The sequence below is a fragment of the Westerdykella ornata genome (assembly GCF_010094085.1).
Source record: "Westerdykella ornata strain CBS 379.55 unplaced genomic scaffold EI97scaffold_17, whole genome shotgun sequence".
Classification (NCBI taxonomy): Eukaryota; Fungi; Ascomycota; class Dothideomycetes; order Pleosporales; family Sporormiaceae; genus Westerdykella; species Westerdykella ornata.
Genome location: NW_022986867.1, coordinates 332009 through 352358, shown reverse-complemented (window position 1 = coordinate 352358; position 20350 = coordinate 332009). Strand labels below are relative to the sequence as shown.

The window sequence follows — 20350 nt, the reverse complement described above, 5'->3', positions numbered from 1 at the left end:
GGCGAAATCTTTCTGGCGGAAAAGGTCGAGCAACAGCGACGGCAGGTGCATCCTTGGTCTTCTTCCATTCCTTTCCTTCTTTTTACCGCGGAAGGGACTCTTGTTCATGATGAGAGTGCAGTCGTTGGCTCGGGCCCAGTCGCTCACGGAGAGCTGCCTCCGTAGTAGTGCGCGGGCAGCTGCCAGAACTCCTTCGCGATGCTTCGCGTTGAGCGCGACGTTGCCGCGCATGGCGAAGAGCAATGGGTTGGTTTTCAGCTCGTGGATGACTGAGAGATCGTCAATGGCTCAGAGGAGATTTCAATCTACCGCTGCTGCAGTGTGAGTTTCGCAAACCCAGCCTTCGACATAATCCAAGGTGATATGCACGTTGCTAACCAGCTTTGCCTATTCTCAGGCTAGAGAAAGCGAAGGAAGACCCTTCTACTCTATCCCAGGAAACCATCGTTGAGAATCTTGATCCAGTCGAGGCCGCACGCCTGTCCAAAGTTCGCAACATCGGTATCGCCGCCCACATCGATTCCGGCAAGACCACCGTCTCCGAGCGAGTCCTATTCTACACCGGCCGTATCAACGCTATCCACGAAGTCCGCGGCAAGGATGCCGTCGGCGCGAAGATGGACTCCATGGACTTGGAGCGTGAGAAGGGTATCACTATCCAGTCCGCCGCTACCTTCTGCGACTGGACCAAGAAGGAGAATGGGAAAGATGAGACATATCATATCAATTTGATCGATACCCCCGGCCATATCGACTTTACCATTGAGGTGGAGAGGGCGCTACGAGTTTTGGATGGCGCAGTCATGATCCTGTGCGCCGTCAGCGGCGTTCAGTCTCAGACCATTACCGTCGATCGCCAGATGAGGAGATATAATGTCCCCAGGATATCGTTCGTTAACAAGATGGACCGTATGGGAGCTAATCCCTGGAAAGCTGTGGAGCATATCAATCAGAAGCTGAGGATACCCGCTGCGGCTATCCAGGTACCCATTGGACGGGAGGATAACTTCCAGGGTGTTGTCGACCTCATCAACATGAAGGCTATCTACAACGAGGGTGCAAAGGGAGAAACCGTGGTCGTGAAAGACGAAATTCCAGCGGATCTGATCGATTTTGCCAACGAGAAGAGGCAAGTGCTTATCGAGACTCTTGCCGACGTTGACGACGAAATTGCGGAGATCTTCCTGGAAGAGCAGACACCCACGCCGGAACAGATCAAGGCCGCCATTCGCCGAGCAACCATTGGCCTGAAGTTCACACCAGTGCTGATGGGTTCCGCCCTTGCGGATAAGTCGGTCCAGCCCATGCTCGACGCTGTCTGCGATTACCTTCCCAACCCTTCCGAAGTTGAAAACATGGCTCTGGACAAGAGGCGAAATGAGGCACCGGTCAAACTGGTTTCGTATAACTCCCTCCCTTTTGTGGGTTTGGCGTTCAAGCTGGAAGAGAGCAACTTTGGACAATTGACGTATATCCGAGTGTACCAGGGCTGCCTGAGAAAGGGCATGAATGTCTTCAACGCGCGGTCTGATAAGAAGGTGAAGATTCCTAAAATTGTGCGCATGCATTCGAACGAGATGGAAGAGGTACAGGAGATTAATGCAGGTGAAATTTGCGCAGTGTTTGGCGTCGACTGCGCATCCGGAGACACCTTCACCGATGGTTCTCTTGGATACACTATGGTGCGTTGCTCGTCACACATGTCTCTTTTGCCTGGTTGCTGACATTGCCTAGTCGTCAATGTTCGTTCCCGAACCGGTCATTTCCCTGTCTATTAAACCGAAGAACTCCAAGGATACTGCCAACTTCTCCAAAGCTATGAACAGGTTCCAGCGTGAAGATCCCACTTTCCGCGTCCATGTCGACCCTGAATCGCAAGAAACCGTTATCTCTGGTATGGGCGAGTTGCATCTGGACATTTATGTGGAGCGCATGCGTCGTGAGTACCGAGTTGAGTGCGAGACTGGGCAACCCCAGGTCGCTTACCGCGAGACCATCACGAAGCGTGTCAACTTCGACCACACACTCAAGAAACAGACTGGTGGATCTGGTGACTTTGCCCGTGTCGTGGGTTGGTTGGAGCCCAGCGAGACGCTCACTGAGAACAAGTTCGAGCAGCAGATCTCAGGAGGTACTATCTCGGAGAAGTTTCTGTTTGCATGCGAGAAGGGCTTTATGGCCTCATGTCAGAAGGGTCCTCTTCTCGGACACAAGGTCTTGGGTACCTCCATGGTGATCAACGATGGTGCCACCCACGCCGTCGACTCGAGCGAAATGGCTTTCAAGAACGCCACTCAACAAGCTTTCCGCAAAGCCTTCATTGCCGGCGCACCCCAGGTCTTGGAGCCTCTCATGAAGACGACTGTCACCGCCCCGAACGAGTTCCAGGGTAACGTTGTCGGCCTGCTAAACAAGCGTAATGCCGTCATCAACGACACCGAGATTGGTCCCGAGGACTTCACTGTCTATGCAGACTGCAGTTTAAACAGCATGTTTGGCTTCTCGTCGCAGCTTCGCGCAAGCACCCAGGGCAAGGGCGAATTCAGCATGGAGTTCAGCCACTACAGCCCTGCGCCACCGCAGCTACAGAAGGAGTTGGTTGCCAAGTACGAGAAGGAGCAGAAGGAGAGGAACGCGTAAGTTACTTATGGAAATGGGCATCTTGGAGCTGAAAATTATGTATGCACGGTTGTGATATACCTCGTTTTTTGTGTTTATATACCCCGCTGAGGGCTAGGGATGACTGGATATAGAGGATAGAACTTTGGAGTTCTCTGAAGCTTTGGATGCTTGGGATGGGTGTATGTACATTACTGTATTGGTAGATACGGAAACATAGCGTGGAATAGCCATTCCTCTCATGAGCTCAACTCGCCTTTCCACCGAGCAAGACATGAAAGGAAACAGAGCGGATATGCCAAGATTTTATTATATCTAACTTCCTCAAAGAGACTAGCGTCATGTGTGCTATCTTCAACACACCTGGGCATGCGATTACGATTTGCAGGCTGATATATTCGCTCAATCCCATGTCCTAAAGTGCAGTCAACTCGATTTCAGGCACCATTTGCTCGGCCACCCGTAATCGGTCCCGTAATACGAGTGATGGGCCTCCGTTTCTGACCCTGAGCAACATTCACTAGAATGCCGACTTTCCACCCGATCCTCAGGAAATCTTACTGGTTTCTTGCCGGCCTGGGAGGACTATGGGCAGTCTTCATTTTATGCTTAACCAACGCGACATTTCAGCGGCAGTGAGTTCGGAGAGTAGAGTCCAATTCTTGTATCTATATCTGACCGTTTTGCACAGCGTTCTGTATGCGCGTAAAGTGCAAAGCGGCAACTTCTGGCATGATGTCTCTAATCCAGAGGCTTTTGGCTTTGCCAGTAGGTGCTTTGTCGAGGAGAAAACGTTCTGTATTTGACCATTCACGTAGAGGGCCAAGTTCAGCCGTTCTATCTGAATACGACGGATAGGGAGACGTTGTTTTGTTGGCACGTGCTTCCGCTGGATGTGTATCTGGAGAATGAGGACGAGATTGTGCGGAAGGCTGGTGGGGTTTCGGAGAATCTGAAAGAAACCGTGGGGTATAAGTTGTTGATGAGAGATCCGGATGGGAGGGTTGTTGTGAATTTTCATGGAGTAAGTTTTATATTTCCATTTATCTCATTTATCAGCTAGAGAGAGTTGGTATTTGATTAAGCTAGTCGACCGCCTCGTAGTCTAACACGCCCAGAACGCCGGCCACGTAGCTCAGGGCTACCGTCCCTCGACCTACCGCTCCATTTCCGGCATCCCACATACTCACCTCCTAACCTGCGACTACCGGGGCTTCGGCCACTCCACACTCAGGAACAACCCTCACATTCCGACAGAATCCGGCGTCATCACGGACGGCGTAAGTCTTGTCTCTTACATTCTGCACACCCTTCAACACCCTGCCGACCGCACCGTTCTGCTAGGTCAAAGCCTCGGCACCGCCGTCACTGCAGCTACAGCGTTGTACTTCACCGACCCGTCAACTCGCCATCTCCCACATAGTATCACCCATCCGTCGCCCATTCCCAAGACCGCAGAATCCTTCGCCGGAATCATCTTGGTAGCCTCATTCCCAGACATCCCCGTCCTCCTCAAAAGCTACAAAATCTCCGGCATCATCCCCATACTCAGCCCGCTCAATGGCTACCCCAAGATTGCGGCCTATCTCTCCACCAAGGTCGTGGATCACTGGCCCACACTTCTGAGGCTGCAGTATCTCCTTTCTGCGTCCAAGACCGCCAAGTCTTCCCCTGCAGTGCACATTACCGTCCTACACGCCCGCAATGACCAGGACATCGATTTCCGTCTTGGTGAAGCCGTTTATCTTGGGTTAGAGCAGATCGTGCTGGGAGAAGCGAATGCGGAACCTGTGCACGAAAGGAGGACTATCCAGGGGCAGGAGAATGTGAGGAGAGGGGCGTTTGCTTATCGGAGGGTGGAGGATGGAGAGGGCAGGCGGGTGGTGGAATTGGAAGTTGTGAGGTACGGGGGCCATAACCAAGTGGTGAGTTTTCCTCAGGTAAACTTGGCAGTTAGGAGAGCGTGGGAGGGGAATAGGAGGGTGGGCAAGGTTGGGTTGGATGTGGAGTGATTGGAGTGAACGGTTGCGACTCGGAGACATCGGTCTGGAAGTTCCAGATGGGGTATTCCCCTGTGTAGTCGGAATCTGCTTACCTTGATTGTATCGATTAACTGTGTTGACGTGTTCATATGCCTTGGCTCAAGTTAGACGAGTCGTTTGGCCATTTAGCTAGTCAGTTGTTTTTGCTGCTCAGCACCGATGCTGTTGGAGATGGACATGACTCCTGTCGTGTCCTAAAGCATGAGTTGTTCTACGGCTGTTTGACTGCAATACAAGCTTGTTGTTTCCGTTCAGCTTTAAATCATAGAAAAAGGAGCTAGAAGCCGAAGGTAACTACACAGTACACCCCCGTTTTCGATTCCAAGCAGCACAGTCTCAAGCGTTGAAGGAATGATGTTCAAAGCTCAAATGTCGCGCTAGCTTTAATTGGCTTAGTTTAAGTGGGAACAACGCACGGACCTTAGACTTTCAACAACTCCCAGCGGAGTTTCGCGGAGGTCAACCTCACCGCGCTCCACCTCGCCGCCATGACAGAACCGCGTCGGTCGACGCGAGCGCGCGCTCGTGAGGAGGCTGAAGCGGCAGCTACTCCATCTGCGCCCGAAGCTGCACTCAAACCGTCAGATACGCCCAGCAGGAAGGCTCCAAAGTCCAACCTGAAGCGCAAACGTTCCGAAGTCGTGAAGGAGACTATCCCAGCGAACGCTACTCTCGAGGGTCCACAGGAACCTCCCGGGCCCGTTTTGCCCACCAGGATAACAGATGGTGAACCGTTGCCTACATTGCCGGAACCTCAACCGCTGGATCTACTATCGAATGAATACCAGGATGTTCGTGAGAGGTGTGTTACCCCACACAACCTATTTGGTTGCAGGCTGACCTCTTCCCTAGTGGCGTTCTCAGTGCTTCCCTCCAGCGGTCCCGAGCAGTATGGGCATCTGGAAGCAATTTCAGGCTGTTTCACAAGCACTTCGTGGGACCGAAGAAAGTCGCAGACCGCACGGACGAAGACAAGGCGATGATGGCAAGGCAGAAGGAGATACACAAGAACTTCCCCCAGCTGGGAGGCAACGGGGTCACGGCTCAATTGACCATTGAACCGCACACGTTCAGTATCAGACTTTACGGTCCTCGCGAAGTTGTTCGTCATGTACAGAAGAAGCCACCGCCGCAGTACGGGCAGTGGCCCAATCACAATCAGCCTCCGTACTATCATCAACCGCAGCAGCATCCGCCTCAAACTCCGCAAATGCATCATGCACAGCATACTCCCCAGCAACACCGTCCATCGTACAGTCCCGCCACACCCTACGTAAAGCCCACACCTCCTCCACCGCGTCCACCCCAGCCGAAACCGCAAGAGAAGCCCCCGCCATCAAATCCGCCACCCGCTACGCCAGCTCCTGACCCCGTGATCCATATGCTTGCGCAAAGAGCAGGAGTCGACCCTGTGCTGAAGCAGACGATGAAGGTTGTTGCGGAAGGTCGCGCCACAAAGGAGGAACTAGAGCTATTCCAAAAACACATCAACGAGTTCAACCTAATAGTTGAGAAACAAAAGGCAGAAGCTGCAAAGGCTGCAAAAGCGGCCAAAGCTCAAGCTGCTTCTTCGCCTGCTCCACCAGCTCCAGTCCCATACCGACCTTCACCTGCTCCGTATCAACAACCACAGACTCCACAATCTGCCGGACCGGCCCCCCAGCAACAACAATCACATCATCAACGTTATCCTCCGAAGCCATACCAGCCGCCCATGACCCCTAGCTCACAGCATCATGGGCCCCCACCACAGATCCCACCGCAACCTCGCCATACGCCTCACCCCAATCAGTACACTTACAATCAACACCATCATCAACACATGGCTCCGTATAGCCCCGCCGTGCAACCTGTCAAGACAACTTATCGACCGCTCATCTTTGACTTTGCAGAAGAAGGAAACCAGGACAAGTTCTACTTCCCTTCGTATAGCATAATGGAATGGCTCCCGAACAACCAGGGTGCAAAATTCTCGTTTCTGCTTACCAAGATGAAGGATAAGCCGAAAGAAGAGCCTAAGGAGAGAACAGTGCAGTCTGCCCCGGCTTCAAATGGAACAAATATGGAATCCAATGCTGGACCAGGGGCCACAAACGGGACTCCTAACCCGAATGGATTCGTGCCACCAGCTGGTACCGCAGTGGTACCTGCAACACCCGGTCCAGATACTAATTCCGCAGGCCCAAATACGCCCCTGCAAGGGCAACAACCCGTGGTGGGTTCAGGACATGGGCCATTCCAGTCGCAAGGACAAGGGCAACCTCAATCACAGCCCCCTCCCCAGCCGCAGCAGCCTCCGCCAACACCCCAACAACAACAGCAGCAAGTCCGCATCGAAGACTTCGACGAGCGCAACGACATTGGAGATATCGACTTCTACTACCCCGTCACCATGATTGTGCAGGCCACGCACTACGAGATCCTGCAATCCTTGCCCCGAGCGGTGAGACCGCAGGAGGTAGTGGTCAGTTACATGGAAGAGGTGTTTGACAGATGTAAGAGGGCGGAGGAGACGTTTTTGGCGTTTAGGCTGCCAAGGGAGGGGGCAGCCGATGCGTCGAGTGCGATTGTGACTGGGAGGGGAAGCGGGGAGGGGACGCTTGCGGTGGGCATGGCGGGGGCGGGAACGGCGGGAGATGTGGTTATGGGGGAGGTGGTGGAGAGGAAGAGGGTGAAGAGGGCGTAGTCTGGCGCTTCTTTGGAGGTTGAAGTTGAACGAAGTGGTCTGATGGTGAGCTTGGTGCTGTTGGTGCTAGTGCAGCTCGGGTACAGCAGGGACGCCTGACTGTTGAGAATTTGTCAGGCGGAGGAGTGAAAAGCGGCTGGGTATTTTGCATTGGATTTAGCTGTCCGTCTTTGGCGGCATGGATCCTACATGGCGTTTCCGGTGATACCCTCGGATAGGATACGATACGATGACATTGATGTTCAGCTGAGCAGTGATGGCAACGCCTCATCACAGCTACATCATCTATGTAATATGAGGAGCAATACCAAGAGTAAAGCTACTACTTGGATGACACTCATCTTCATCGCCATTCCAGCGAAATCGACAAGGATGTAGCAGTGAAAAACCAAGAACTCCCTGAATTCAAGCACTATATTGAACCCCGCACACAAGAGTATGAATAGACAATGGCAACGACGGACCTATCTATAGCTTGCTATTTGCGAACACCATACGTGCGTCAAGTATTCCGAGGACTGCCATTGCACGGGCGGCACAATCAAGTCTCGACTTGCTATCGGCCGGACGATATAAAGATGCATCTCTTAAATCTTCCAAGATTTGTTAGTGGTTCTGTTTCTCTTACCTATTGCGTACAGCAGCTGGTAATACATATAAAAGCTAGATTGAGGTAGTTTGCCGAACTGCATGAAACCAATGGTCCCTAGGGAACGGGTCTGTCGTGGTCCCTGGATCATGCGGATCTTGTATACATATCTATCTGTGACATGTGTTTCAAGTCCGCCTACTCACGTCACTTTCCCCACACTCTGAAACCCATACCCCGGCCGCAACCAATCCTCCAAGAAAGCCGGGCCCTGGTTCATCCGTAGCCATGTGAAAGGACACTATTCCGTACTCCGTACCATTTCCTTCAAGCTAGGTACTCGTCTCCGCGCAAGTCCGCAGATCGCATTCAATGCCCCTGCGACCCCCCCCCTGGTGAGACTAACGAACATCGGTGAGTCCGAGAGGTGGGATGTAGCTCGTCGATGAAAAGGGGTTAAATGGTACGGAAGACGGAGTACATTTCCTCTTGAAGTTATTATGTAGAATTGGCATTCTAGCAATTTCGCGGTGTTAGCCCAGGGAATGGCAGCATGTGCGTGGATAGCTAAGCTACCAAACCGCAGCAAGTGCAAAAATCAGAAAGGCGGGGAAAAGAGCTCGACACAGCCAGTAGTCTGAGGAGTAGCATGATGGTATAATATTGGAAAAGGGCAATCGAGGACGGATGAGAGAAAGGACAGGACCGGCGGCGCCACGTCGAAAAGTTATCGAGAAGGGGCTCTATAGTCACAAGAGTCCCAGTACCAAAACCTCACAAAACCACATGAAAGATATCCAAATGCATTCGTATGCAAGACCAATGCGACCAATCTATTCCAAAACTATGCACTTGCACACGACCCTTTCCTAATATGTACAAAGAAAGAGCGAATCCCAATCCCTCTCTCACCCAAAAAGAGAGAGCTATAGACGCCGATGTTTGGTTTGGGGGGGTATGTTGCAGTGTCCGTTTTTCCATGCTGAATGAAGCGCTGGCTTTGTGTAGCGAGCGTTGTTTGTACAAGAAATTCTCTCCGATGGGAAACAAGAGAAGGAAGAAGAAAGGAGAAAGAAAAGAATGTGAAGTAGAGAAGGATAATCAAGCCGGGAGTCCCAGACACAGTCCAGGACACCTCCGCATCCCATGAGAGCAAGGTACCCTAGGGATGTGTCGCAAGGCGACGGGAAGGAACAGCGACTTTACCAAAGACAGTGTCCGTGAGTGACGGGCATGAGCATCTGTGTCACGAGATGCCCAGCTCGTCTTGCAAACACTTTGAAGACCGCCCGCCCCTTAGATAGCCCTGCGGACGATCCTGCCGCGGTATTCACGCTTCTGGATGACGCCGTTGCGGCAAGCGGTGCCGGCAGCGACGGCCTGCCAGACGACGGAGCCATGGTTGCAGAGGCCGAACTGGCTCTCGCCGTTGCAGACGATGGCTCCATCAGTGGGGCAGCTTGCGGAGCCGTTGTTGGGAGTACCAGTGGGTTGGGGCTGGGGCTGGGGTTGGGGCTGAGCGGTAGCGGCGCCAGTGCCCGTGGGGATAGGAGGAGACACGACGGGGACGCCAGTGCCGGTGGGGACGGCAGGAGAGCCAGTGACGGTGACCAGGGTCGTGGTTGTGGACTGAGGAGCGTTCGAAGCACCGGGAGCGAAGATGCCGCCGGGGTTCGAGGGAACAGAAGTCTGGGTAGGCGAAGAGACGGCGGTAGTCGAGGACGACGGGAGCGGAACGGGAGGAGAGCCACCACCGCTCTTAGGACCGCAATCGCCCGTAGGGGGAGCACTCTTACGGCCAGTGTTGTCCGCCTTTTCGACGTTCGCTCCTGGATTTGGTGGCTCGAGGATGGTGTTCACCACCTGGGTGCAGGTGTTGATTCCAGGGAGATTGGCGACCAGCATGTCGGGAAGTTGGTTGAAGCCGGACTCATCGCCAGCTCCCCCAGTGACTTCGATGGGGGCGCAGTTCATGTAGTACTCGGGGCCACCGCTGGAAACCGGCATCCAGGTCCATGCGAAGGTGTGGTCGCCGTTGGGAATCTCTTTAGGTATCTGGAAAGAGAATTTTTCAGCACCATTGATGCCGGGGCATCCACCCTGAATGGTCTTGATAACCTTGAACGGAGTGTTGGCGGTAGGCTCTCGGGACAAGGCAACGGACAGCTGGCAGAGACCACCATTGTGGACGGCGCTGCCCTTGAACGAGAGAGTCTGGGTCTCTCCAACAGCCATCTTGTTCACCTTGCTGACTTTGTAGCCGAGCTGGTTTTTGCAAGGGAACTGAGCGGCGTTGATGGGTCCATTGTCGATCGTGTCGACGCTGTAGGGGACGGGAGACTCCATGATAATATGGGCGCTAGCGGAAGAGACAATGGCGACGGCCGCCAGAAGAGTATTGCGGAAAGTCATGTTGGTAAGAGTTGGTCGTACAACGACAAGTGGATGAAGGAGCGTTTGAAAGAAAGTTGAACAAGGTCTGCTAGCCCAGCTAGAGAATGGAGTCTGCAGTTGCAGGAAGAAAAGGTTAGAAGGAAGTACAAAAGGGCCGCGTTTGCTGAATGCAAGACTGCACCTTCAGGAGACCTTTTTATACCCTTCGAGAGCCATCCTGTCGCCTCCACTCTAGTGACTCCACAGAACCTCCCGGACGATCCCTAATTTCCGCTGAAGTTTCGAAGCACTGTGTCCAAACACCGAAAACACGGCCATGGTGACTTGACAGCTCAAGGCGACTCGCTGGGGTGGACGGAACGCTAGAGACCGCCAGCCAACGAGAAGTCATCAATGGCCAACGTCCGAAGCAAGGACATTTGTTTTAATGCGGGCCCTAGGCGGGACGACGGTGGCGGACTCATGCGGAGAGCAGAGGAACGAAACGAAAGGCGGATGTGCCTGACAAGCGTCTCGACTTGGCGTGCTTGCGTGGTGGCGGTCATGGTGGTCGCGAGTAGGCCCCGGTGGTGATCGCCCAGCGTCGCAGCTTCATAGCACCCACCCCGGTCTTGGCCATATGATTGGCCCACGGGCGCGCACCTTGGCTGTGAAACAACTCTTCATCGTCCACATGCCTTTTCGCTTTGCAACCCTTTTCCTCTCGATTCTTCGTCTTTAACCAACGACTGGCCGCTCGGTGTGCCGCCCGGTGTGCCGCCCATTTTCCTTTGCAAGATTTTCTTAGGGTCTCGACTTGCGGGCCATCGAAGCCATTCCAGTGAATCCAGTCAGCCCCATTGCCAGGGGGATTCCCCTGACGATCCGGAGACATGTTTCGAAGCGGCCCGCCGTGATGGGACGGTAACTTTGGCTCGTTTGTCACCTTCCCTATCGTCTTCAAGATCAGCCTTGCCCATTATGCAGTTCGAAACAGTTCACCAAAGTGATGGTTCATCAGTCGTCCTTGGTTTTTGAAGGGACCATGATCGCAAATCCTTCGTTTCATCCAGCTCCCAGCCACAATCCCCTCCCACAGTACTCCGTAGTTCTTTTCCCTTCCGCATAATCCAGCAAGCTTCCCTGGCCCTTCTCTTGACAGTTGATCAGACGTATGTTCGACTTCTCTCCAACTTTCGTAAGGGTACACCTGCTGCGAACGCTATGTGTCCAACGTCGCCGTCGACACGCACATCGCCAATTCGCACTTCCATATCTTTCAACAATCGTGCCCGCTCCATCGCGTCTAGCATCGTCCCTCCTCTGGGAATATTCACGTGAGGGTTCTCATAGGTCATGCTCGCTACAAAGCCAAACATCTCAGGGCCGAGTGTTTTGCGTTTCAGGACAAGTGATGTCGACCCAATGAGCAGAAGGATTCCTGCGGCGGTCATCAGCAATGCCGTCCACGCGTAATTGCAAGCATAAATTTCTTCCTTCTGGATGACGGTTGCATTCGTTGCCGCTCCAACAAACATGAATTGCGCGTCAGTCACACGCCGTCCAAATGCCTGATACCACTCCGAAATGGTGTTGGATCGGGCTGACATGCCCGGAGGCAGATATGCATCTAGGTCGTATTCACCGGATGGTTCGGGCCCGTACAATGTGAGATTGCCGGCGGGGAGAGTGCCCGTGTAGGCCTCGGGTGCAAGGCTCAGTTGATAGTAAGTGTTTAATACGAGCGCTAATCGTCGTGAGAAAACCTCTGGTCGCAGCAGGGAGAGATCCATCCATCCTGGGTTATCGGTGATCTCAGCCGTCGGTGGGACCATTGGGAATGTTGAGGTGTTGAAGATGAACTGCTCAGTAGGGACTGATCCTTTGGCAAGTGGTCCGAATGCTTTGGTGATGGAGTTGAATAGCTTATCGCGTACCAAGCCATGCTCGAGTGGCGTCAACTCCTCGACCACATGAACGGACGGTGCACGGCGGACACGCTGAACTCGACAGCGATCCTTTTCACAGAAGACGGTTGCTTCGAGGTGCATTTGACTTACCGAGCAATTCGCTACGTTCATGGCGAATACGTCGGCTCTATAAAAACCCGAAGCGTACGTGATGACGCGTTTTTCGAAAGTGGTTGTCAGTGAGTCATTCACAAACCCGAAAAGCGCTTCAACTCTAGGATTAGTGTAATCCGCATCAACGTAGGGAAACACAGTCCGTAGATAGAAGGTTGACTGGTCCAGAGGGTCTTTGGCCGTAGAAAGATTGAACCACCTATCGCCACTCCCAGGAACAAGACGTTCCATTTCGGAAAAATTGAACCTGGGAATGCTAGTCTGACGGAACGGTTGACAGTCCATGGTCATATAACTTGTCTCTAGGTTGAATTTTGCGTCCCTATCCTGAGGTCGACCAATAACGGGAATCCCAACCAGGCTAGAATAGTTCTCTGCGGCGACGGCGTTTTGGTTAACAGTGATCCACCCGTCTTTATCCGCGACAGATGCGTTGAGACTTTCTACACGTGGGATCTTGACGTTCCCCCAGGCGTCTTCCATGCTGTTCTTGATGGAACCAGGAGCCAATATCGATGCTGTGAAGATTGGATTGACCGGGGCCAGATCCGCATTGCTAATGTAGGTGCCCTCCATTGCGAAGGCCAAGGCTCCAGGTCCCATGGACGGATACCGTAGCGTAGTCCATGTGGAATTGGAGCTTATCTTAGTCTCCAATAATCGAAGAGACGCCTGACCGCCCAATGGAGACATTGCCCACAGGAAGAGCAGATTAGCTCCTACCAGAGTAAGTCGTCTCATCAACAGCTGGCTTTCGACGGTGCCCCACACTGATTGGCTGGCCATGAGTAGCTCAAGTGTCTGTGCTTCCTGTCAGTATTCACGATGACCGAGAAATCTTGGACCTTACACTCAGTTTGGCGCCCCTCTCTGCCAGATACCGAGCAATCATCTTCATACTGCGACCGCTAATAGCCGCAAAAACAATGGGAAATAGAGTCGGACCCAAATCGGTAGCAACCTCGACCTTTTTCCCGAAGCCATTATCCTTCGTCGGTTGCCCGTTCAGTACAATGGCAGCAACGCCCAGCACTATCAAAGTCAAATCGTTAGCCCTGATTTGACCTCTCACTTTTCCCAAAGAAGCCTTACGGATGAAGTAAACAGGTAGCAACGCCAATATCACGTCCCCAATCAGATACAGGTACGACACCCAGGTGTGCTGCTTCAGCGGCCTTGCCTCTTCGGGCCAGCTCGCGACTTTCGTCATGCTGGCACTCGATGTCGATTCCGGCTTAGTAGGTCCTCGTGATGATGGTAACGCATTGGCATGCTCCCGTAGTTCTTCCCTCTCTGCTTGCAAACCCGCCAAATGAGACGAGGCATCCAGTCCATCCTCGCCATTCAAACGACCCCTCGCGAAAGGATTCCAATTGGCGTGTTTCCAACTCTTCATGGCTGACTCGTTTCTCGAAAAATTCTGATCCGTAGCTAGGGCGACACGTAGCTCAGGAGGAAAGCGCCATCAACTCGAGACTTGTGACAGTGGGTATCAAAGGGCGAAAGTAGGACGAGTGGTCCTCGCGGTGCCGCATCGTTGCTTTTACCTGGCGTGCGCGCTGCGAGGAGCATTGCGGCACAGCAAGCTGATTTGCCATAATTAGGCTTGGTCCTGGGTGAGAGTCCACATGTGTGCGGCTATCTGGAACGTTGAACGCTGCATGCGTGGTTGAGGGCGAATCGATTCACGGGCGAGGCGCCGAGCAGGGGCTGTAAGCGCTGGGAAACCAGGGGATGTGTGATGCTGAGCCGCATGGGGTAATGACATATCAATCCGACCAATTCCAGATCAAGGAGAAGAACGGTTCAAGAGGAGAGAAAATGAATCCAATATGAGATATCCCCATGGACGAACCGTTGATGGCATTCGTCCTTGGCGGCTGACTGGTTAGTGACAGGGTCAGTTCGCGCATTTCCAGAGAACCATTGGAACAGCATGGAGACATGTGCTGCATAAAGCCCATCAATGGCTTTGTTACATAGCATCCAATGGATCATCAGATAGTTCAATCCCTCGTCTCTCCTATCGAGACGAATCGTTCAGAGGCTAAAGAAATATGCTGAAGCTTTGCCGCGATCATGGTAAATGCCCAGGGAACTGAAGTTGAAGGTCTGAGACAAATGCGTATGGGGCAAGTTCAAGTACAAAGCTGTAACTTTAGGTAGCCTGAGCTCCGGTGGTGCCGGGGAGCAGAAGAGAGGTAAACACACGATGTCTGGAAACAATTGTTGTTGCTCTACTGCAGGTGCTACCCATTACCACACAATTGGAAGCTTGGCAATACACTAACCCGATCCGGACAACCAGACCCGTGACATCGCCATTCACTCCCGTCCATGACTAACCCAGTCGTCATAAACACTTATCTACATAGTTCACTCTCATGCACTCAAATCCATCAATTATTATTAACCCTCTACCTATCCCATCATTATTACAAACTCCCCCATTTTCCCCTCCCCCGAGTAATTCCCCTTTCAACCCCATCCCTCTCATGTCCCTAAGTGCGGCTTAAAAGTTCCTCCTCACTTAAAGTGGTGAAGGAAGAAGAACATGACAAGAACGAAAAGAACTCCGCAAACACCGCCGCTCGCTCCCCACAAACGCGACGTTACTCATACATCCAGACATCTAGACCCATCGAAATGAAGACAAGTAGAAAGAAGAAAAAGAAGAAGAAGATATAGGTCCAGTCCGCACATGGCAAACGCCCGACCGAATCGAATCGAATATGCAACCAGAAACGTGAGAACCATGCTGTGAGAAAAGAAAATGCACCGCAACGCGAAACCGCGCAATGCTGAATATTCATACAGCGAAGCTGTCCGTACGGGTTCGGAATCATGATCGACCAGTTATCAGTACCGCCCCCGACTCGCCTGACTAGCCCGACTCGGACTCGTCCTACTCCTCTCATCCTCCTCGAGTACATCGCTCAACCGCGTCGGGTGATGATGTCGCATCCCCGCCCACTCACTACCGTATCCCGCACCGCTGTAATCCGGGATACTGCTCGACACGTACCCTTGCCCGTACGAGCCGCCACCCGATGTCGTGGTCGTATAGCTGGTCTCGCCCTGCGGCGCACTGCCATAGCGCTGCAAATGCTCCAATTCCCGCCTTCTTTCCTCCTGGACGTCGAATTCGTCAGACATGTCGTCGTGCGTATGCAGAGAGCGGTAGGGGACACGGTGACCCTGTTCATCGAGGAGGAAATTGCCATTATCATCGATTACGTATTCTTCTTCTTCGGAGTCGTCGGCTTGGGTGGAGGTGACGTAGGATTGTTGCTCGTCTTCTGGAATGCCGGCACCCGCTTCGGTGGAGCGGTGAAGATAGGCGGAGGGTTGTTGGTAGAAGGCTTCCGGACGGGTGGTTGGGGTTTGGGATTGCGAGGGAGAATGTTGGGTGCTGCTGATGTTCCGTTGTTGGGGGTTTGCAGGAGCGGAGATCTGGCTTTGCTCAGGAGCCTGGCTGTGCGTGGCGGTACGGGAGGATGGCTGGGTTGCGGCAGACACGCCGCTGGGGATGTAGGTTCCTTGGGCAAGTGGAGCTACGTCGGGATCATGACGGAGAGGGGTTCCATGCCGGAAAGGATCGGTGTCCGTAGGTGATTGCGCTTGCTCGTAGCTGTAATGCTGTTCAATGCCATGGCCACTGCTCGCTCCAGTACCGTAGACAGTGTCACCTACACCCGCGTGTTGGGATGGCGTCCCGATCCCTTGAGCCACTGCCCGGGGCACTACGTGGATGCCACCCAATACGATCTCCTGGCCCTCACGCAGAGCCATGGTGCGATCTCGTTCTTCCTGCTCGCGCCTTCCCAGCTCTTCCCAAGCCCTGCGAGCTTCCTCTTTGGAAATTTGCAACTCCCGTTTCATCTCCGCTACCACTCTCTCGGCATTCTGTTTCTCTTTTGCCATGCGCTCCATATTGGCAACAGCTTCAGCACGAGCCTCTCTCTCCACTCGAATCATATTATCCAACTGGGCCTCACGCTCTTGCGCCCGCTCTTGCTCCTGTCGATGCTCATAGAACCATCGCTGGAACTTGCGCTCGGATGAAGCCCGTAGTCGCTGGAGCTCGACTACGGCGTGGAACAGATTAGCGCCGGCTGCGGACAAATCGGTGATTTGACGAGACATCTGTTGAACAAGCGGCTGTCGCTTCATCTCTTCGCTGTTCTGCTCAAGGTGACGGATCCAGTACGATGTCAAGCCCTCCCAATGCGAGGAGAGCTGCTCCCAGCGCTCGAATGCATGCGGAAAACTCGAGGTGGTGGACTGGCGAGCTTGACTTCCGGATTGTCCTCCTGCGGCACCCGCTGCTGGTTGCGAAGCCGCTGTGGACGCTCCAGCGGCGGCAGTTCCAGCCTGAGCAGACGGTCGTCGAGAATGCTGCATAGGCGGTGGTCGCCGTGAGTCACTTGCGGATGCAGCTGCGCCGTCGTACCCAGATGCAGGGGCGGGACGAGGCTGCGGCGGTTGCGCTAATGAGCTGGCCCGAGGTCTCCCATACTGAGTTCCTGCAGGAACATCTTGTGCTTGACCCGAAGTTGGGGAATGCACAGGCCCGCCTGAAGCGGAGGTAGGCGCTGCTCTTTGCGCGTCTCTAAGGATTCCTCCTCCTCCTACGGATGAACTATGTCCATGATGACCGTCGCCCGATCTCAAAGGCGCCGACTGAGCGGCATACCGTTGCGTACCGGGTGCAATAGTCGTGGGTGCTCCAGCAACGCCAGCAGCTAAGGCTCTACGCTCTGCACTTTTCCGACGCTCCTCTTCGGCCTTCCGTTGCTCTTCAGCAGCACGAGCATCCGCCTCTGTCTGTTGCCTTCGAGCCTCGCGTTCGCGGCGCTGATTCATGATCATCTGCGGCGTGCGAATGTTGGAGCGGTCCGCTTGCGAGACTGGGACAGGTCCGGCAGTGGTTCGCGCACCGCCATTGGCGGCTCGACCGCCCCCAGCTCCCATCAGGTCGGACATGGAAGCGTTCTCCTCGGCAAGGTCAGGTGTGAAGGGATGAGGTGTGCGGATGGCTTCTTCGAGGACGAAGCGGATGGCAGATGCAGTGCGACGCGAGATGCGCAGAGCAGGGTGGGGGCCGAGAAGTTGAAGCTCGAGAGCCGCTTGAGAAGCCGCGGTTGTGGTGTATTGAGGAGTCTGGAAACGGACGCGCGGTGGTTGAAATTGAGCTTGAATACGCGACGATGAATCGACGGAGGCCGATCTTGTACGTGAGCTTGGGCGTTCGAAGTTGGGCGTTCGGCGTAAGCTGCGCGCTGGACTTCCAGATGAACTCGATGCTCGTGAGTGGATGTGCTGAGCCCGATAGTATTCGGCAGCCTGCTGCTGGCGTTGCTGGAGAGAAGAAATATATGGCGGTTCGTGAGATGCGTTGCGGGTGGTGGTGTAATCGTGGGTCTCGTTAGCGGATGCGGGGGACCTGGCGGGACGCAGGTTGGAGAGCTCCAATGCTCCCAACGTGGTCAAGGTGAGAGCTGCCGCCGAAGTGAATTGCTCTGGCTACGCACGCAATTGAGCCCGGCCGTGAAGAGTCTCAACTCGTGGAACGTGGACAAGGCTGCGGCCGTTGGCGTAACGACGAAAGCAGTGGAGGGGGGCGCGCAGCAGTGAGACTGGCGGGAAGGGCTCGAGGTGAGGAATGCAACAACGTCTGCTGTCTTTGACAGTTAGTTAGGGAGGAGGACAGGGGATGTTGCAGGGAGAGCTTCCAGCGAAGGAGCTGGTGATGCATTGGGGGTGGTTGGGGAGAGGCTGGAGGACTTGCGAATCTGGGGGGCTGGGGACGACGATGGTGACGAGACGACACTCACGACAAACGGGCACTCTCCTCGGAGCAGACCGCTCATGCCTCACTCCAAGCTCCACTCGAATCGAAAGCCTGTATTCGGATCGGGAGCTCAGAGATGGCGGCCAACTCTCCGTGCTGGCGTCGTAAAGCTGGCAAGACTTCACCTTTGGCTCGCCGCCAGGCCTAGGAGGCCCGTGTCCTGGCTTTTGAGGAGTGCAAGGGAAAGGAGAGAAAGCAGAGTGCGGGAAAGTGTCAATTGATAGTCGCAGGACATGCTCGTGCAGACAAACGGCACACTGCGTGGAGCGTTTGAATGAAGTGTTGCTGACCCGACCGTGTGCGACGTCGCTCTGCTTGAGTTGCGACGAGTAGTAGAGCGTTGCCGCACGACGGTGCTCGAAATTCGAAATTCGAAATCCGGGAGCAGTGCGACGGGACAGGGCGAGACAGGGCGCGCTGCAGGCAATCGAGTCGGTCGGTGGAGGGTTTGTGGGCGTCGCTGATGTCTCTCTCATCCTGCGGCGGTTGGTGCATGCCAGCTCACACCTGCAGGACTAGCCCGCCCCAATATCATCGGGGGCTTGCCCGGGCACACTGCGCAGAAATGCGAGGCGGCGCATGTCTGCTGGGCGAAGCGCGAAGACAACAATAGACGTGTATGCTTTACAGACGGGAAGAGTGGTAGTACAGCAGAGTTCTACTGTCCAAGTCAAACAGCGTGAGGAGTCGTCGGATAGCGCATTCCTTTATTAGACTTAGAGCACGGAAAGCGCCCGAGAGCAAAGCTTCTAGGCCAATCACAGCGCGTTGCGATTACACTGCCACGTGAAGCACCACAGTAGGTACTCAAGGGTACTCCGTATGCCTATACCATTCTTCACCAACTGCAAAGTATAACAATAATCGACCTCCAAGGAAGACTAACATCATGAGCAATCATGACGAGAAGCGAAACCATTCCTAGCCTCATCATCCAAGCGTCATATGACACATTCCGTCAAAACCGCCCTTCAAAACAACAAGCCAATTAAATCCTCCCATCAAATCACTCTCTTACAAAAGAAGTAGACCTGCAACAAAGACAGCAAACATGCTCGCTCCCATACCAAAGCGGCTGGCAGCACCTTCGAACTGCGGCGGCACGTTCGTCGGGTACGAGCCATAGCCGCTGCTGCTCGCAGTACCGCTGGGCACGTACACAAGTGTGCTGTTGGCGGGCGCATAGGGAACGGGGTTTGGAGTGTAATGTACAGGTACCTTGGTCAGAGTGACGACCTGCACGACCGTGTCCGTCGAGTGGACCGTCTCTCCCTCCGGCGTCTCGGGCACGTACCCCTCGCCTTCGGGCTGTTCTGGCACGTAGCTCTCACCCGTAGGTTGGGGAGTATAGTATTCCTCCGTCTCATGAGGAGCCGGCTTGGTGAGGCTCTTCGTGACGACCGGTCCCTTGGAGCTAGCGACAGGGAAAGCCGAAGACCCTTGCGCGGAGCCGGTAGGGGATGGCGAAGCAGGAGGATATTCAGACGGCCCTGCAGGAGTAGAGGAAGGCGCACCGGGGTAGACGTTAGTGGAGGAAACGCTGCCCGTGGTGCATGGCGTCGAACTGGGGTGGGAGACACCGCCAGAGGTGGGTTTGCCGCCGGTTGGGTGAGGCACTGAGGAGTACACCTTGGTGGATGATGACGATCCCGTAGGCTGAGCATTTCCGGAAGTCGAATTTTGACCACTGGAGTAGACAGCGGAGGAAGCGGCGGAGCTGGTGGCATATACACTCGACTGAACCGAAGAAGGCGCAGATGGAGCAATCGTTGAAGTGCACGAGCTTGTGGCTGGTACGCTGGACTCAAGCGAAGGCGTTTCAGTTGGGATGAGCGATGACGCCGCAGAGCTGGAAGCGGATCCATAAGACTGCACAGAAGATGTCGCAGATGGAACGATCGAGGACGTGTCAGAGCTTGTGGAATACACGCCAGACGGAACCGAAGACGGTGAGGATGGAAGGATGGATGATGCCGCGGAACTGGTATCGGCGGAGCTCGTGCCATACGCGCTGGACTGGACTGAGGACGGTGCTGCAGAGCTGGGGGCGGCCGAGCTCGTGCCATACACGCTGGACTGAGCGGAAGACGGTGCTGCAGAGCT

The 20350-nt window shown here is 54.3% G+C and overlaps 8 protein-coding genes across 8 annotated transcripts in view; 4 read left to right on the top strand and 4 right to left on the bottom strand.

Annotated features, from left to right (window-relative positions):
* Nucleotides 1-109: 109 nt before the first annotated feature.
* On the top strand, nucleotides 110-566 carry EI97DRAFT_356925 (uncharacterized protein; the record flags this gene model as incomplete). The annotated part of the gene is made up of 2 exons (XM_033794909.1): nucleotides 110-321; nucleotides 398-566. Coding segments are annotated over 2 exons (381 nt in total), but the record flags the coding sequence as incomplete, so codon positions are not given.
* Nucleotides 247-2914, top strand: EI97DRAFT_421625 (translation elongation factor G). The gene is made up of 2 exons (XM_033797061.1): nucleotides 247-1682; nucleotides 1735-2914. Exons 1-2 carry the CDS (start codon nucleotides 618-620, stop codon nucleotides 2638-2640), a joined length of 1971 nt encoding a protein of 656 aa, XP_033652455.1. The 5' UTR covers nucleotides 247-617; the 3' UTR covers nucleotides 2641-2914.
* A 96-nt stretch (nucleotides 2915-3010) lies between these two features.
* On the top strand, nucleotides 3011-4950 carry EI97DRAFT_434818 (uncharacterized protein). Its single transcript, XM_033798723.1, has 4 exons — nucleotides 3011-3254; nucleotides 3311-3387; nucleotides 3438-3643; nucleotides 3738-4950. The coding sequence occupies exons 1-4, from the start codon at nucleotides 3145-3147 to the stop codon at nucleotides 4629-4631; spliced, it is 1287 nt and encodes a 428-aa protein (XP_033652454.1). The 5' UTR covers nucleotides 3011-3144; the 3' UTR covers nucleotides 4632-4950.
* Nucleotides 4951-5135: 185 nt separating this feature from the next.
* Nucleotides 5136-7572, top strand: EI97DRAFT_93693 (uncharacterized protein). The gene is made up of 2 exons (XM_033803220.1): nucleotides 5136-5463; nucleotides 5514-7572. The coding sequence occupies exons 1-2, from the start codon at nucleotides 5150-5152 to the stop codon at nucleotides 7345-7347; spliced, it is 2148 nt and encodes a 715-aa protein (XP_033652453.1). The 5' UTR covers nucleotides 5136-5149; the 3' UTR covers nucleotides 7348-7572.
* Nucleotides 7573-9232: 1660 nt separating this feature from the next.
* On the bottom strand, nucleotides 9233-10348 carry EI97DRAFT_380413 (uncharacterized protein; the record flags this gene model as incomplete). The annotated part of the gene is made up of 2 exons (XM_033795759.1): nucleotides 9233-9433; nucleotides 9548-10348. 2 exons carry the CDS (start codon nucleotides 10346-10348, stop codon nucleotides 9233-9235), a joined length of 1002 nt encoding a protein of 333 aa, XP_033652452.1.
* A 991-nt stretch (nucleotides 10349-11339) lies between these two features.
* On the bottom strand, nucleotides 11340-13975 carry EI97DRAFT_93655 (uncharacterized protein). Its single transcript, XM_033803219.1, has 3 exons — nucleotides 13486-13975; nucleotides 13244-13425; nucleotides 11340-13194 (listed from the first exon to the last, which is right to left on the bottom strand). Exons 1-3 carry the CDS (start codon nucleotides 13787-13789, stop codon nucleotides 11476-11478), a joined length of 2205 nt encoding a protein of 734 aa, XP_033652451.1. The 5' UTR covers nucleotides 13790-13975; the 3' UTR covers nucleotides 11340-11475.
* Nucleotides 13976-15252: 1277 nt separating this feature from the next.
* EI97DRAFT_495093 (uncharacterized protein) lies at nucleotides 15253-18917 on the bottom strand (the record flags this gene model as incomplete). The annotated part of the gene is made up of 4 exons (XM_033802415.1): nucleotides 18231-18917; nucleotides 17631-17894; nucleotides 17052-17522; nucleotides 15253-16988 (listed from the first exon to the last, which is right to left on the bottom strand). The coding sequence occupies exons 1-4, from the start codon at nucleotides 18721-18723 to the stop codon at nucleotides 15253-15255; spliced, it is 2964 nt and encodes a 987-aa protein (XP_033652450.1). The 5' UTR covers nucleotides 18724-18917.
* Nucleotides 18918-20011: 1094 nt separating this feature from the next.
* EI97DRAFT_93561 (glycoside hydrolase) overlaps nucleotides 20012-20350 on the bottom strand; it is a 2260-nt gene continuing 1921 nt past the window's right edge. Inside the window, exon 4 of the mRNA XM_033803217.1 lies at nucleotides 20012-20318. Within this exon, the coding sequence (XP_033652449.1) occupies nucleotides 20157-20318 (162 nt within the window). The 3' untranslated portion in view covers nucleotides 20012-20156. The remainder of the gene's footprint in view (nucleotides 20319-20350) is intronic.